Below are 17336 nucleotides of genomic sequence, written 5' to 3' on the forward strand. Positions count from 1 at the left end.
CTCATCCCAGCTGGAAATGCCTTAGCTGGAGAAGGATGGGGGCGGGTGTGTCAACATTCTGCCCTCAGGTAGGCACCTGCCCCCCCTGCTGACTTCAGTGAGAATTGCATGTGAGTCTGGGAGAGCAGAAAGGCAGCTCCTGGCTCATTCCCTGAAGAGTGGTCTAGAAAAGCTGTCTCCCCCCTAGAGACTGAGCGCGGAGCCTCTCCAGCCCAGAGAGCAAAGTGGCCAATGCTAAAAAGCCAACTCCAGTCATCAGGAAAGCAAGCCTGGCTATCTCCTCCTCTGCTTGTATTCAGATCTTTCTCGCCCCCCGCCTTCGTCCACACCAACCCTGCTTGGTCAGAGTGCCGTTGCTGTGCTCCCATCAGCACCCCCAAACAGGCTGCAACACGCCTTCAAGCAGCTGCTGCTGCGAGTTTCTTTACAGCAAGAGCAGTGTTGCACCCCGGGTGGGCCATCGGCCCTGGGCATCACACCTGTGTCTTGAAGCAGGAGCCTCTGCTGCTGAGCTAAACAGCCAGCCTCCGTTGGCTAAGCCTATGACAGGCTCATGGAGCTCTGCAGGAAATTAAACCACTGTTAGAAGAGGGCCCGTGTGCCATGCTGAGCAGATGTGGGCTGCACTCAGTTGATGGGGTATTAAACCTTCTGCCCCAGGAGTCAGAATTCGCCCAGATGGTCTGTGGTGCTATGCATGAGCCTTCACGGTGTAAACACAGAGTCTCCACCCCTACTCCCCTTCCCCGCTCTCCTCTCACTGGACACGTCTTATCTAACATTAGTCTGGGAGCTCCCCTGGGCAGGGGGTTTGCACTGGGTGGTGCCTGGCCTGGGAGTGGAATAGATGCTCCAGCCACATGCTTGAGCAGGTCTGCCTGAGCCACCAGCAGGGGGCAGTAGCGGTACCTGCACACACCCTCGCTCCTGGTCCCATCTCCATGGCAGTCAGTGACCAGGCTCCCCTGGGTTGGATGGGACAGGAATTATTCCTCAGCTGTTCCACCACACTGGCTGCTTTGAAGCCCACCCTCTTGATTATAAGCGGCACACGCCAGGTGCGTGCACTCAATGGGCAGCAGCAGGGGGCACAGGGGGAGCTGCCCAGCAAGGAGCCTGCGCTGCAGGAATCCTGCCGTCCCCTGGCTCTGGGCATTCTGCTTCTCAGACCCCTCCTCCGAGTGCGTGAGAGCCTGCCTGCTTGGTATCCTCGTCTCCCACTCGCTTTGCCTTCCACCCTCTTCCACGTGCAGCTGCTGACCCTTCCCGCCCTTGCCTTCCCCAGGTGGTCCGACGGCTCCCTCCTGAACTTCATCTTCTGGGCGCCGGGCAAGCCACGGCCGATCAGCAAGGAGAAGAAGTGCGTGTACATGACAGCCAGCAGAGGTGAGAGGTTTGTACGTGTTAGTGCGGCCATTCGCCTATCAGCGCAGCTATCTCAAAGCACCACGGGCACTCATCAGTGACCCCGCTGGCAGCCCCTCCGGCCCCGTGGCTCAGTACCATGATCCCCGATTCACTGATGGGGGAGCTAAGGCACAGAGATGGGGGCGTGGCGGGAACCAACATTTTCATAAGTGGCCTCTGATTTTTTGGGAGCCCAGCCTGGAGACACCTTGGGCCTGATTCTCAGAGGTGCTGAGCACCCACCAGTGAAGTCAATGGGAGCTGCAGGTGCTAGGTGCCTTTGAGAGTCAGCCCTGGGGGCAGGGAGACTGGGTCTAAGTGGCTTGCCCAGTAAGTCATTGGCAGAGCTGGAAATCAAGTCCTGACTCCAAGTCCCATGTAACCGCCATAGACTGTAGATGTGAGTCTTACATGACAGACACCCCCTACACACCCGTCCCCTCTGCACACATCCGGTACAGATGTACCAAACTGAGGTTAATATTCGAGGTAGCTGGTATGCTGGAGGCACCAAGGCCATTGCAATAGCAAAGCCCCTTCCAGTCGAGGGAGTTACATTCCATTGGCTGCCTGGACCACGTAGAGGAAAGTCGCATGCTCTCTCCTTTTCTCTGAAGAGGACTGGGGGGACCAGAAGTGTCTAACTGCTCTGCCGTATATCTGCAAACGGAGTAACATCACTGCTGTGAAGCCCTCTCTGCCACCACTGCCTACTCCCGTTCCTGGTGGCTGCGCATGGGGTTGGATCCCGTTCATCAACAAGGTATTCCAGGAGGCCTGCAGATGCAACGTTCGTCTGTCTTGTCCGTCCCCTCCACGTGCGTCTGCTTACATTTCTGCATATTCCTGCGCTTGTGCAAAGGGCCCAGGATCTCCCAGGGGCGGTTTAGGACCCTCTAGGGGCAGCATTGCTGGGGCTTTCCACGACCTGGCTGTGGGACTGAGGAAAGTGAAATACTACATTGGGTACGTGGACAGGAGAGGGAGTTTTGTGTGTGTGTGTGTGTGTAGGAGAGAGGAGTGTGTGTGTGTGTAGGTAAGTGGGGAGGATACAAGGTATGTCTGTGGCCAGTTGGGGAAGGGCAGTATGTGGGTGGGGGTTAAGGTGGGGAATAGGTGCGTCTGTGTGCGGGTTTGTAAGGGGGTATACTGGCGGAGGTCATTCTTGTTCTGTTTGTACCGCACCCAGCACATCGGGGTTCTGATCTGTAACTGGGCTCCTAGACAACTAGTAATTCAGACAAGTTCCCAGGAGCACAAGGAAGGGGAGTGAGTGTGGCGGCGAAGGGGAGGCGGGTGGGTGCGTTGCTTGCTGGGCTGGGAAACGCCTCCTGAACGTCTCTCTCGTCTGCCCTCGGGCCTTGCCCAGTGTTTCAGCATCAAGGGCCACGACAAGGCTGAGCAGGTGAAGTGGCAGGAAGCGAAGCGAGCATGTGAGAGCCAGGGCTCTGTGCTGGCCACCATCTCCAACCACCTAGAGCAAGGTAGGGTGTCCCCCTGGGGCCTCTCTTCTTCTGCCAGGGCTGGGCAGTTTCAGGGCATCATAGGACCCCAAGGGCTGCCTGTGAGGAGCTTGGTCTAACAGCTGGCCTGTGGCCCTGAGACCAGCCAGGTGCAGAACCTGCAGACAGAGGGGTCAGGAGCATGTGCTTTCGGCAGTGCCCCGTGACTCTGCCGCTGATCAGCTGGTTCCCTCCTTCCCCTGTATTTTCATCTTTCAGCTTTTATAACATCCATCCTTCCCAATGTGACCTTTAACCTTTGGCTCGGCCTCCACGATGCCAAGCAGGAGTTCCAGTGGGTGGAATCGGAACCTCTCCGATACGTCAACTGGGCCCCAGGGGAGCCCTCCGGGTACGGCACCTCCACAGTGAACGACAAACCGGTGAGCGACTCCCTGGGCCCCTTTCTCTCTGGACTATTCCAGCCTGTTGCTTTCAGCTTGGCTGCTGGGGCGTGGGTGGAACGTAGGAATTCCTAGATCAGAGCCCAGCATGGGGTCAGCTAGCCCCGTATCCCATCCCCAACACTGGCCAGCTTCAGAGGGAGGAGCAAGAACCCCGTAGATAATCTCAGGGAGGTCTCCTCCTGATCCCTAATAGTTAGAGGTTTGCAGAAGCCCTGAAGTTTTATCTTCCGGGCATTGGCCAATAGGATGACTCAGTCCTGGCAGCTCTGCTTGGCTATACAATGGCTAAAAATGGAGAGGTGATCATTGGCAAGTCTGTGAAGGATGCGAACCCCCAGGCCGGGAGAGGAGCATTGACAGCAGCCCGGTGAGGGTGAATACCTAGGCATCTGGGATGAACAATGAGCAAAGGGAAACATGGATGGGACCCTGGAAAATGGGTCCTGATGGTGGAGGCTGTCGGGCTGTGGAACCATCTCCCACGGGTCTGGGGAGGGAGCCTTGCGTCTTGGGAGGTTTAAAAGGGGACTGGACAGAGTGGGGGAGAATACGCCTTAGGGATCAGCCTGCATTGGCGGTGGGGTGGGGCAGTGTCCCTCTCTAGCTACCCTGTCTCTCTCACCGTGCTGCCGCCAGGGCAGTTAAATGGGGTCTGAAGGTCTGGGAGATAGGTAGGAGTGGTGTGCCCAGGAGCACTCTACAGGCTGGATCCCTGGCTGCATTTAGTGGCCTAGGGGCGGGGTTGGGGTTTATCTCCTGTCCCCTCTCCCCACCCCAGTCCGGAGGCTGGCAGCAGCCTGGTTTGGCTCCCAGCACCACCTAGTGCATCTTCAGGTGGCTGCTGCACCAGGAAGGGAGCAGAGACTTGGCGATGTTCTGGCCATGCTGGGAGGGGGCACCATGGAGCTGCCCTCCCCAGTCAGCCAGCTCTCTCCACCTGCTTTGGCTGCCGTAACAGTGCCAGGCAGCCAGAATGTGGCGCCAGGATCCTTTCCGCTCCCAGGGACAGTTTCAGGGCCTGGGCTCGGGATACCACTACTTGTAATGATAACATACCCACCCCTGGACACACAGCCCGGCTGCCTTTGCCACTCGTCCAGCCACCCCCGCTCCTCCGAGCGGAGCAGGGCTTGCAGAGGCAGCGCTGACCTCTCTGGCTTCTGTTTGTAGACTAACTGCGCGATGGTTTGGCACGGCTCCCCTCCCCACTTCACTGGCCGCTGGGACGACAGGAACTGCCTGGAGGAGAAGCATGGCTACATCTGCCAACGTAGCATAGGTAGGGGAGAGGGGCCGACAGCACCGGGCATGTGCAGGTGCCCTGCCCATGGCACCTACTGCAGAGAAGGCAGGGCGGGTTCAGGTCAGAAACAAGCCCGTGGTGACCTGGCATCACGGCCCCCTACGTGCTGCCTCTGTTGGGTCACTGGCTGCAGCTGGGCTTCGCTGCTGCCAGATCAGCTCTGCGCCCAGCTGTCGGCATCCAGCTTCTCTGGGCAGCGTGTGCTTTGCCTGGGTTCTCTGGTACCAGCCACACTTGTGGGGCTGACGGTCCCAATTCTCTTGTAATGCGAGCCAAGATGCTGGGGAAAGGATCAGTGCAGATGCCTCTGTGCCACCCAGGCGCCAGGCTGTCCGTGTGCTGGCACGTCTGTCAGGCTGAGTGTGTCCCACAATACACTGCAAAGGAACTCAGCCACCGTTTCGAGAACACCCCTCCCCGGGGTATCTCAGCGTGCCACTGAGTTGCTCTGTGCAGGGCTGGGTTGGAGCTAGGGTGACCAGATGTCCCGATTTTATAGGGACAGTCCCAATTTTTGGATCTTTTTCTTATATAGGCTCCTATTACCCTCCACCCCCTGCCCCGATTTTTCACATTTGCTGTCTGGTCACCCTAGTTGGAGCCCAAATACAGGCACCAAACATGCACCCCCTGGAACGTAGGACAGGCTTGCTTTCAAATCCTGACCCAAGCCCGTGGCTTTGGGCCCAGCTCTAATACTGTGCCAGGTCCAGCTAAATCCATCTCTGACATGGTGCTGGACCGCTCAGCATCAAAACACACCACGGCCCTCCCCACATGTCTCAGCAACCTGCCTCTTAGCTCCCACGTGCCTGCCTGTCTCCTTAACACGATGCAAAATATATTCTGTCCCACTCGGGCTGCATTCGCAACTCACTCAGCTCCACCGGAGTCCATGAGCTGCCCCACATCTCGCTCTGCGTGTGGGCAGCAACCTTGGGGCCCGGATCCTCATGTGCTAAACCGTCACAACTGTGAGACTCTGAATGTGCCCCCGGGCTGGGATTCCCCAACCCATGCTCACACGCACACTCCTCAGCCTGGCTCCTGCTTTGAACAAAAACCTGCAGCTGGTGGCTGCCTTCTCTCCTGGACCTGGATGTCGCCTGCCGGGGGTGGGACATTTTGCTGTCCGTTCAGCAGCGTGTTTTGCCCTGAGCTGGTGCGACAGTTACCCATGGGGGCATTTTCACATGGTCTCGTTCCTGCCCGCTCCCCAGGGCCCACTCCCATACTGGGATGGGATGCCCTGTGGCAGTGCCGAGGGGCATCGCACCAGTGCAAAGAGGGACTCTGGATAGAGATCTGACTGTGTCTCTTTCGTTCCCCAGACCCAACTCTGAGCTCATCCCGGACCAGCTATCCCCCCTCCCCCAGCTCCCCGCTTTCCTACCTTAACAGCACCTACCGCATCCTGCGGAAACCCCTGAAGTGGCAGGAGGCCCTGCTGCTGTGCGAAACCCGCAACGCCACGCTGGCCAGTGTGCTGGATCCCTACACCCAGGCCTACCTCACCCAGGCCATCAGCAGCTTGCGGGCCCCTCTTTGGATCGGCCTGGCCAATGAGGAGGTAGGAGAGGGGGGCTTGTCTCCTCGAGGGCCAGTGGAGGGGAGGGGTTGTGCTCTGAGCTGCCCCTGAGCCTTCCCCCTTATCGGTGGTTTTCAGGGAGGCCGGAGCTACTCGTGGTTCACAGAAGAGAGCCTGTCCTATGTCAACTGGCAGGATGGGGAGCCTCAGCAGGTCACGGGCTGCTCCTACATGGACATGGATGGGACGTGGCGGACAGCTGGTTGTGACACCAAATTGCAAGGGGCTATCTGCAAGGTCAACACAGGTGTGTGCGCCGACCACCTGGGAGCAGAGGAGACGCAGGGGGAGCAGGGGGAAGAAACACATCAGGCACCCTTGGTGCCGCTCTGCTGGGCAGCTGCAAACCGTGGGATGCTGCTTGCAGACCGAGCTGTGGTTTCTGAGCCCCTGGCTGGGCGGGTTGCAGGCTGAGCAGCAGGAATCCATCCAGGGAGCACACGGTGTGGCAGCCGCTCTGCACTGGGATGGGATGCCCTGTGGGACCTAGAGGAGCTGGCCTGGCAGGAAGGTGTTCCAGACATGGTCTGTGTCTTCTCTTGCTCGTTCCCCCGTCCCCCCGCCTTGCCCATCCATGCAAGGCAGGGCACAGACAAGACCTAAACTCTAGCACTGGTGGGTCATCAGCAATGCTCCTGCTTGCAATGTTTGCCTGGACAGAGGTGTTTGGTCTCTTCCTCCTCCCTCCCCCTTGGGGTGCTTGCTCTGATCCAGCCACAGCTGTTTGGCGGTGCCACCGATCAGCTGTTTGGCGCACCCCTGATTAGCTGATTGGAGGGAGGGCAGAGAGCACCGAGCAGGCAGCGGCCTCAGGAGGGGGCGGAGCAGAGGTGGGAAGACGCGGAGTGGTGGTGGGGCAGAGAGGGGACCTCCAGGGAAAAGAAAAACTCCTTACCCATGCTTCGGCTCCTTTGCAGGGTCCCCCCGGTCACACAAGTGGAGTTACAGTGGGAGCTGTCCCAAGTCAGTGGAGGATTCCTCCTGGATCCCCTTTAGGAATCACTGCTACACTTTCCACATGGAGGTCACTCTGGGACAGAAGGACGCCATAAAGAGATGCCAAAAAGGTACGAATGAGGTTCGAGTGCAGCGAGCCCGACCATGCGAGCCTAGGAATACAAGATGGTTAAGACCCATTAGATCGTGGGCTCCACCCACTGCCCAGGCAGACTTGTTCCCTGTAACGTGCCTGCCAGTGAATTGTCCAGTTCATTTCAAATACCTCAAGCAGTGCAGCTTCCACCCCTTCCCATGCAGAGCCAGTTCCACGGACTCCAGCGCTTGGGGTCCCTCATGGTCAGTATAAATTAACCTCCACCCCCCTTTCTCATGGCCCAATGCCCTTGTGTATCTCTCTCCTGGGTGCTTCCCCACTTCAGTCACTCTCAGGTCGAATCTCCATGTGTTCAGTGTGTGATCAACCAATCCTTTCAATAATCACTTCTTCTCACAGGGCTATGGGGCAGATCCTCAGCAGATGTAAATTGTCAGAGCTCTGATGACCTGCGTGGAACGTTCCAGGCATTTTGCACCAGCTGAGGCTCTGCACGCCCCTGCTGATTGTCTGTGGAACCATTGCTGGGCATTGGATCTACTTAAACAAAGGCCCCTTCCTGTCAGGTCTCAGCAAAGCCACTGGAGCAAGACCCAGCACCTGCAGGCTGCGCTTCCCTTCCTCTGAGCGGCTGGCCCCGTAACGTTCCCCTGGTGTGCCTTTTCCTCCACAGCTGGTGGCACGGTGCTGTCCATCCAGGATGAGACAGAGAACGTGTTCGTTTGGGAGCATCTCCAAGCCTACGAGAGCCAATCCAAGGGCGCCTGGTTGGGGATGACGTTTAACCCGAAAGGTAAAAGAAACACGTTACAAAGGGAGTGATTTGTCTGGCTCCAGTGTTTTTAGAAACTGGAGAGGTAGGAGCAGCGCTTCTGACTTCACGGCAGATCACTGGTGTCAGGAGGCGGCATGGCCCCATGGGTGGAGCACTGGACTGGGAGTCTGGACAGCTCGGCTCTGTTCCCAGCTCTTCCATTATTTGCCTCCATTTTTCTGTCTGCACGAATGGGGATAATGGCACTGTCCCTCCTGGGCTGAAGTGCTTGGAGATCTACAGAGGGGAATTGCTAGATCTGGGCTCAGTGTTACTGTCATCAGCGATGCACTGCGGTGAATGAGCGCCTAGGGAATTGCACGTATCAAAGAGCCCATATATGTGGAAGCCAGGCACTCTTGTAGGCCTGCACCGATCCTGTTACCCGTTTCTCTGGGGGAAGATGTGTCTTCTGCATGCACATACGCAGTGGCCTGCGTAGCTCTAGGCACTTTGGGGTAGAGGGCTTTGCTGTGTCAGTCCCAGGGGAAGTGAGACAAAGGAGTGGCTGGACGTTTGCAGTCCCAGTCCAGTCTCCCAAGGGAGAGCTTGGCCTGGGACAGTGTCTCTGACCCGTCTGGATCACCTGCAGGGCTGATCTAAGGGGACCTCCAGGCCACACTGGATATGGTGCTGGGATTCAACACTGTCAAAGGGCAGCTCATGGGCCAAGGGCAGCCCATGTTGCTCTGAAGTGCAGCTTATAGCTCTTTGGAGATGACCAGTCCCCGTGTTCAACATGGCCAGGCCACTCAGCTCATCCTGCTGGAACCTATAGACTCTGCCAGCTGCTGCTCACATCAGAGTAGAGCATTGGATGCTGGGAACTGTAGAATCAACAGTCTGCTCTGTCATACCGAAAATGAAGGCAGCAGCGGCCTGCTCCCATGTGACACTAGATAGGTGTCCTGACAAGGCACCGGCACCGTGGCTCTGAGCTGGGCCAGGCTCTGGCTGCCCTTGTAGCCCTCTGTAATGGTTTCTTCCCTTCTCTTAGGAGGCACCTTGGTTTGGCACGACAACACAGCCATGAACTACTCCAACTGGGGCCAGCATGACACTGGACCCAGCATGCTCAGCCAGAACAGCTGCTACTGGATCCAGAGCAGTAACGGGGTGTGGCACCTGGGCTCCTGCTCTAATGTCACCATGGGGGTCATTTGTAAGATCCCCCGAGGTAAGAGGCCCCAGGAAGCTGGCTGACTTGGATTGGTGGCTTTCACTTCAAACAGAGAAAGAGTTTGAGATCAAGAGAACCGCCTGCCGGGGCAGAGTAAATCGCTCTGGGGCTCAGATGCTGATTGATTTTCTGTCTCTGGGGACCTGGCCTCAGAGCCTGGTTAGAGGAGTTTGGGCGGGGGCATGGTACTTCATAGCACCTTGTCCTCCGCACCCAGAGTGCAGCTCAGTGCAGTTGCCAGCCTTTGTGCCGGAGAAGTGCAGGATTAACATGTAAGAGCTGCGGCAGGTCAGATTGAATTGTAATAGCAGAGCTGTGGGTGGGGAATAGCAGATAAGGACTGAGGTGCATCAGCAGAGCTGGGTGGGGACCCAGGGTCAGAATAGAAAGGGCCATGGAGGAGGGTTGCGGGGCGTCGGCGGAGCTGGGTGGGGACCCAGGGTTGGAATAGCCGGGGCCATGGAGGAGGGTTGAGGGGTGTCAGCGGAGCTGGGCGGGGACCCAGGGTTGGAGTAGCCGGGGCCATGGAGGAGGATTGAAGGGCATTGGCGGAGCTGGGTGAGGACTCAGGGTTGGAATAGCCGGGGCCGTGGAGGAGGGTTGAGGAGTGTCGGTGGAGCTGGGTGGGGACCCAGGGTTGGAATAGCCGGGGCCGTGGAGTAGGGTTGAGGGGCGTTGGCAGAACTAGGTGGGGACCCAGGGTTGGAATAGCCAGGGCCGTGGAGGAGGATTGATGGGTATCGGCGGAGCAGTGCACGGAGCCCAGGGTTAGGATACATACTCTTGTCCTGTCTGTACCCTTCTGACAGCCAGCTCATTCTGGAGTTTTCAAGTCCCCAGTATCCAGCGGGCTTCTTAGCCTGTGAAAATGGCCGTTTGCGCCATGCTCTGGTGCATCCAAAAGGCCTGGCAGATCTTCCTGGGCTCAGAAGCAACATAAACAACATCAGGCCCAGGCAGAGGCGGTGCTAGCCCATTGGGGTCCCTAATAGGAATACTTTGGGCACCCCATAATACATACTAAAAACTCAAATGGGGCCCCTTGGGGAGTCTGCTTACACCCAGCACTGGCACTGGGCCAAGGAGTCTTAGAATCATAGAATCATAGAATATCAGGGTTGGAAGGGACCTCAGGAGGTCATCTAGTCCAACCCCCTGCTCAAAAGCAGGACCCATACCCAATTAAATCATCCCAGCCAGGGCTTTGTCAAGCCTGACCTTAAAAACTTCCAAGGAAGGAGATTCCACCACCTCCCCAGGCAACGCATTCCAGTGTTTCACCACCCTCCTAGTGAAAAAGTTTTTCCTAATATCCAACCTAAACCTCCCCCACTGCAACTTGAGACCATTACTCCTTGTCCTGTCCTTTTCCACCACTGAGAATAGTCTAGAACCATCCTCTTTGGAACCCCCTTTCAGGTAGTTGAAAGCAGCTATCAAATCCCCCCTCATTGTTCTCTTCTGCAGACTAAACAATCCCAGTTCCCTCAGCCTCTCCTCATAACTCATGTGTTCCAGACCCCTAATCATTTTTGTTGCCCTTCGCTGGACTCTCTCCAGTTTATCCACATCCTTCTTGTAGTGTGGGGCCCAAAACTGGACACAGTACTCCAGATGAGGCCTCACCAATGTCGAATAGAGGGGGACGATCACGTCCCTCGATCTGCTGGCTATGCCCCTACTTATACATCCCAAAATGCCATTGGCCTTCTTGGCAACAAGGGCACACTGTTGACTCATATCCAACTTCTCGTCCACTGTCACCCCTAGGTCCTTTTCCGCAGAACTGCTGCCGAGCCATTCGGTCCCTAGTCTGTAGCGGTGCATTGGGTTCTTCCGTCCTAAGTGCAGGACCCTGCACTTATCCTTATTGAACCTCATCAGATTTCTTTTGGCCCAATCCTTCAATTTGTCTAGGTCCCTCTGTATCCTATCCCTGCCCTCCAGCGTATCTACCACTCCTCCCAGTTTAGTATCATCCGCAAATTTGCTGAGAGTGCAATCCACACCATCCTCCAGATCATTTATGAAGATATTGAACAAAACCGGCCCCAGGACCAACCCCTGGGGCATTCCACTTGACACCGGCTGCCAACTAGACATGGAGCCATTGATCACTACCCGTTGAGCCCGACAATCTAGCCAACTTTCTACCCACCTTATAGTGCATTCATCCAGCCCATACTTCTTTAACTTGCTGACAAGAATACTGTGGGAGACCGTGTCAAAAGCTTTGTTAAAGTCAAGATACAATACATCCACTGCTTTCCCTTCATCCACAGAACCAGTAATCTCATCATAGAAGGCAATTAGATTAGTCAGGCATGACCTTCCCTTGGTGAATCCATGCTGACTGTTCCTGATCACTTTCCTCTCATGTAAGTGCTTCAGGATTGATTCTTTGAGGACCTGCTCCATGATTTTTCCGGGGACTGAAGTGAGGCTTACTGGCCTGTAGTTCCCAGGATCCTCCTCCTTACCTTTTTTAAAGATTGGCACTACATTAGCCTTTTTCCAGTCATCCGGGACTTCCCCCGTTCGCCACGAGTTTTCAAAGATAATGGCCAATGGCTCTGCAATCACAGCCGCCAGTTCCTTTAGCACTCTCGGATGCAACTCATCCGGCCCCATGGACTTGTGCACGTCCAATTTTTCTAAATAGTCCCTAACCACCTCTTTCTCCACAGAGGGCTGGCCATCTATTCCCCATGTTGTGATGCCCAGCACAGCAGTCTGGGAGCTGACCTTGTTCGTGAAGACAGAGGCAAAAAAAGCATTGAGTACATTAGCTTTTTCCACATCCTCCGTCACTAGGTTGCCTCCCTCATTCATTAACGGGCCCACACTTTCCTTGGTTTTCTTCTTGTTGCCAACATACCTGAAGAAACCCTTCTTGTTACTCTTAACATCTCTCGCTAGCTGCAGCTCCAGGTGCGATTTGGCCCTCCTAATTTCATTCCTACATGCCCAAGCAATATTTTTATACTCTTCCCTGGTCATATGTCCAACCTTCCACTTCTTGTAAGCTTCTTTTTTATGCTTAAGATCTGCTAGGATTTCACCGTTAAGCCAAGCTGGTCGCCTGCCATACTTACTATTCTTTCGACACATCGGGATGGTTTGTACCTATAACTTCAACAGGGATTCCTTGAAATACAGCCAGCTCTCCTGGACTCCTTTCCCCTTCATGTTAGTCCCCCAGGGGATCCTACCCATCCGTTCCCTGAGGGAGTCGCAGTCTGCTTTCCTGAAGTCCAGGGTCCGTATCCTGCTGCTTACCTTTCTTCCCTGTGTCAGGATCCTGAACTCAACCAACTCATGGTCACTGCCTCCCAGATTCCCATCCACTTTTGCTTCCCCTACTAATTCTTCCCGGTTTGTGAGCAGCAGGTCAAGAAAAGCTCCCCCCCAGTTGGCTCCTCTAGCACTTGCACCAGGAAATTGTCCCCTACGCTTCACATTGCGGGTTTCAGGTGAAAGCACCTACCTCCCTGCAGGACTGTCACCCCAGGCACAGGGGGAGCCAGGGACTTGGCGGGTGCAGAGCAGGCACATGGGGTGCCAGGGTCTCGGCAGGTGCGGGGCAGGCTCGGGGGGCGCCAGGGACTCTGTGGGTGTGGGGCGGGCTCGGGGGGTCCAGGTTGAGTGCCAGTCCAGGAAGAGAGATGAGGCAATGCGTAGATTGGGCACGTATTCTGTATTGCAGCAGCCATTTGCCCCCGCTGTAGCAGGCAGGGTTGGGCGGCTGGGGAGGAACACACCCTTCCCCACTGGCAATAATGGGTCTGGAAGGAAGGACACTCTGGCAGGCTACTGATCTGTCTCTCTCTTCATTCCCCTTGCAGTTGAGGAGAGCAGCTTCTCCCGATCAGGTGAGTGGCACAGCAGGGTCACAGATCAACATGGGCATAAGGCCTTGTTCTGTCCAGCCCCAGTTCCTGGAGTTGTATGGGACAAAGGGAGTACCAGGGCCTGGCAGCCTGGTTCCTATTAATACCAGCAGGAGTGACCATGTTTGCCATCTGCCGCTGTGCCCATATCTTGGCAGGCTTGCCAGGGTCGCCTTTGGGTTAAGAGCTTTCCCTGTGAATTCCCCAGGGCAGGGGCCACACTTGATTTCTGTGGCTGGAGACTGTGTGCACACCGCTCCCTTGCTCCTATCATTCCTCTCCTAGACGGAGAGGAAAGGCTTCCATCCGCGGTTGGGATCCAGGGCGTCCAGGCGCTGCGGGTTGGCAGAGAGGGGTACGGCACGTTGAGTGGAACCAGGCACTACAACCATGGAAAAAGACGCCCCCACAGTCCTCCCGGGAACCACCTCTGCTTTGGGGGCCTACCTCCCAACCTCTGAGCCATGGGAGCTGTCTCTGTTGCAGTGCCCTGGCCTACCCCTCTTATGAGCTGGAGAAGCCTAACCCACATGTCTGGGAAAGTTTGCAGGAGCTGATGCACAGGACTCGGAGACAGGACACCTGGGTCCTATGCCCTGCTCTGCCACTGACTTGGCTGTGGTGACCTTGGGCAAGCCCGCTCCCCTTGCTGTGCTTAGCTTCCCCTCAGTTCAGTGGAGACGGTGACCAGGATTGGGCCTAGTGGTGTGGGTTTCATGTGCTTTTCCCCTCTCCCTCAGCTCTCCCAGACAACACGACCGCCATTGCTGTGGTTGTCCTCTCCGCACTAGCGCTGTGCGCTTTGATCGCCCTCGCCGTCTACCTGTACAAGCGCCGGCGGAGCTCCGAGCGGGGGACCTTTGAGAGCGCCCGATACAGCCGCACCACCTCCAGCCCCAGTGAATCTGCCGAGAAGAACATTCTGGTGTCTGACATGGAGATGAATGAACAGCAAGACTAATGGGGGGAGTTGGGGGGAAGGGGGAGGGGCTGAGAGCACCAGGCACACTATCTCCACACCAAATACACAAGGTCAGCAAAGGACAACAGCAGAATCACTGCGGCTGGGACAGGGAAGAAGAGCCAAAAAGGGTTTGGGGTGGAACGAGAGCCTTTGTCACCAGGAAATCAAACACAGGGGGGCCAGCCGCGTCTCCCTCTCGCATCCCCTGGGAGGTCAACAGGGTTTGCAACACCCATGGGAGTTCGGGGAAGGCGGTCTCTAGGCTGCAGCGGGAGGGCAGAGCATCACCCAGTTAGAGCCTTTCAGAGACCTACACAGGAGCCAAGGCACCTGCGACCCTGAGGTACTAATAGCCATGAGCATTTAGGGCCATTATGTGGCTCTCTGGACTGGCTCCTTGAGGCCACATAGGAGACAGGCTGGTGTCCAGAGAGAACTTCCTCCCAGGTGAGCAGTCTCTAAACCCAACCCTTCCCCCTCCACTTATCCAGGTGGGAGGGTTCCCCACCCCTTCCCAAGCGTCTGGGTCTGAGCTATCTCCATCACACCTCCCTGGGTTACTGCATCCTCTCAGTTAGCAGAGCATGGCCACGGCCCACGTTCCCTCCAGCAATGGCAGCATGGGCATCCCACTAACTCCCCTGGGATCAGATCAGAGGCCCTCCTTTCCCATCCCCCCCACCAGATACAAAGGTGTGAGCACTCCCTTCTCTTCTAGCACTGTGTCTGATTGGGGCGTGGGGGGGAGGCTGCAAGGGAATGGTTTTCCACTTAGTCTTCATTCCCACCCTGCCGTTTTTCCTGCGACTTCTCATCATGTCACGGTGCAATTATATTTATTCCATTAGGGTGTCAGAGACGGAATCCTTTGCCCATCCCCATCTCTCCTCTCCCGTGGACTCAAACAGAGCCACTTCTACCTTGCCTGAATGATTTAGAGAACTGGAAGATGAGCTCACCTGCTTTGTCTCATGTGCCAATAAGTGGCTTATGCCCAAAGCTGCTAGGCTACAATGAAACTTGAGCCACTAAGCAGCCCGGTCAGTGTGGGTCTGATTGCAGATTTCTGACAGGAAGCTCAGAGTAAGGAGTGAAAGGCCCCTGACTCTATAAAAATGTTCCTGTGCCAGATATGGACTGGCTACAGAGCTTCCTTACACACAGCAGATGTGTTCATTATACGTTCCTTTAATGCTCTGCCAGCGATGGTTGACATGCGTTTAAATCAGGTATTTTACACACACTGCCGTGTGGTAGCTGAGCAGTGTAACAGTTGATCATTCCCATGACTTCACCCCCATTAAGTTCTACATTCCTACATTTACAATATTTAAACTATCCCTTTGTCTTTGAAGTTCAGTACATATCAGTCTAAGTGCCTCCGAATCATACTGTTCTTCTAATTACACAACCCAAACACGTAACACTTGGTCAGCTGGCTGGCTGTTAGTTGCAGCAACTGGCAATGGTAGGTTTGGAATCTTTGAGGAGTCCTCCTGCATCTGCCATGTGCAGAGTTTGCTCTGTTGATTGTTCTTTCTGAGGAACAAACTGTAGATGTCAACGATTTCTGTTGAACTCTCCACTGTCGGTCTCTGTCACACATGATCTGGGCGCTGAACTCTTTTTTTTTTACGGCAGCTGGACTTGCCCACCCTTTTTCTCCATCCAATTTGATATGAACAGTCACCAGGTTCTCGACCTGGCAGCTCTCTGGGTGACCTTTGTTGTAAAAGTGTTCATAAGCTCTTTTAGCCTTTTTATCCACTTTGGCTACTCTCTTCATGTGTGGCCACTTTGGGAATATGTTCTTTTCCAAAGTTGGAACAGAAGTTGTGAGTTGTCTTCCCATCAGCAATTGTGCTGGACTGTATCCAGTAGCTGCTGTTGCTAATTTGTAACTCAGAAAAGCAGTGAATAGATCTTCCTGCTGTAGGACTTTCCTGTCTGCCTGTAAAGCTCTCTCATCTCTCCATTCACTTGTGGGTAAAGTGGGATGCTAGTAATATGATCAAAATCGTATTTTGTTTGGAATGACTTAAATTCTGCTGCAGTGGATTGTGGTCCATTGTCCATCACTAGTTGTCCTGAAATACTGAAGTGAGCAAAAGTGCACTTCAGTTCCTCGATAACCCTGCTACATGTTCTGTTTTTCAAGTACATTATTTCTTTATATCTGGAAAAATAGTCCACAATGACCAGGTAATGATGTCCTCTGGATTCACATAAATCTGCAGCTAGTCTCTTGCCAGGTCTGTCTGGTCGAGATGCTTGTACACTGTATGGTTCGGCATTGTTTCTTAAGTTGATTTATACTGGATCACCTCTCAAAAGTCCAATATCGTCAAATCCTCCATTGAGTTCTTCTACCTTTCTCACTAGGCCTATCATGGCTGCCATGTTGTTTCTGTGGTGAACTGGTTCATGCAGTTCAGAATACTGCCAGGGCTAGTCATAGCTGTGTCAGGTGACCTGAGCTCTGGGAGGTGTGGAAGGTGATTGTATGTCTCTTGTGCGATGACTGTGACATCAGCTCCTGCATCAATTTTAAAGTCAATAGTCTTACTATGAATATTCAGTTTCACTCTCCAAGCAGGTTCTGTGTCATCACAAGTGGTAGATCCCAGAAACCATGGCTCTTGATTGTCTGTAATATGAGTCACCTCCCTGATTGCTTTGGTGCAGCAAATAGCTGGAAAATGTCCAGATTTCCTGCATTTATTACACTGTGTGCCTCTAGTTGGATGTGCATCATCTCTTGGGATATGACTTTGTCCACATCGTGTGCATGTAGGCTGGAATTTGTCCCTCTTAGCCTGGAAGTTCTTTCTCCCTGCTTCAGGGGTTTTGTGATGATGACTTTTAGCACTCAAGTGTCTTTTTACAGTTTCTAAGCCAGTAGGTTTTTCAAATTTGTCAACTTGTTCTGGGTTTTGCTGTCTTACCAGCTCAGAACGCTTTGCTCTCTGTATAGCTGTGGCTAGGATTAAATCTCTCTTCAATTGTAGCTGCAGTGAAAGGTTTTTAATCTGTTAACCCAGTAGCTAGCCTGTCTCTGATATTTTCATATTTTGCATTTCCAAAATTACAGTTTTCAGCCATTGTATGCAGAGCTCTTATAAAGCATTCAACATTTTCCCCTGGTTCTTGAATTCTCTGGTGAAAACAATGCTCTTTTGTAAGCCACGTTTCTCTGAGTATAGAGTATGCATCAAACATAGCCAGAA

At 54.6% G+C, this 17336-nt stretch overlaps 1 protein-coding gene across 1 annotated transcript in view; it reads left to right on the forward strand.

Moving 5' to 3' along the window:
* The window catches only part of MRC2 (mannose receptor C-type 2), a 93777-nt gene extending 79671 nt beyond the window's left edge, over positions 1-14106 (forward strand). The window contains exons 19-30 of the mRNA XM_077806302.1: positions 1286-1386; positions 2025-2170; positions 2777-2891; positions 3129-3292; positions 4487-4595; positions 5951-6189; positions 6286-6454; positions 7125-7274; positions 7935-8054; positions 9073-9252; positions 13101-13127; positions 13886-14106. Of these exons, the coding sequence (XP_077662428.1) occupies positions 1286-1386; positions 2025-2170; positions 2777-2891; positions 3129-3292; positions 4487-4595; positions 5951-6189; positions 6286-6454; positions 7125-7274; positions 7935-8054; positions 9073-9252; positions 13101-13127; positions 13886-14106 (1741 nt within the window). The remainder of the gene's footprint in view (positions 1-1285; positions 1387-2024; positions 2171-2776; positions 2892-3128; positions 3293-4486; positions 4596-5950; positions 6190-6285; positions 6455-7124; positions 7275-7934; positions 8055-9072; positions 9253-13100; positions 13128-13885) is intronic.
* The last annotated feature ends 3230 nt before the right edge of the window (positions 14107-17336 follow it).

This window comes from Eretmochelys imbricata, chromosome 27 (genome assembly GCF_965152235.1).
Source record: "Eretmochelys imbricata isolate rEreImb1 chromosome 27, rEreImb1.hap1, whole genome shotgun sequence".
Classification (NCBI taxonomy): Eukaryota; Metazoa; Chordata; order Testudines; family Cheloniidae; genus Eretmochelys; species Eretmochelys imbricata.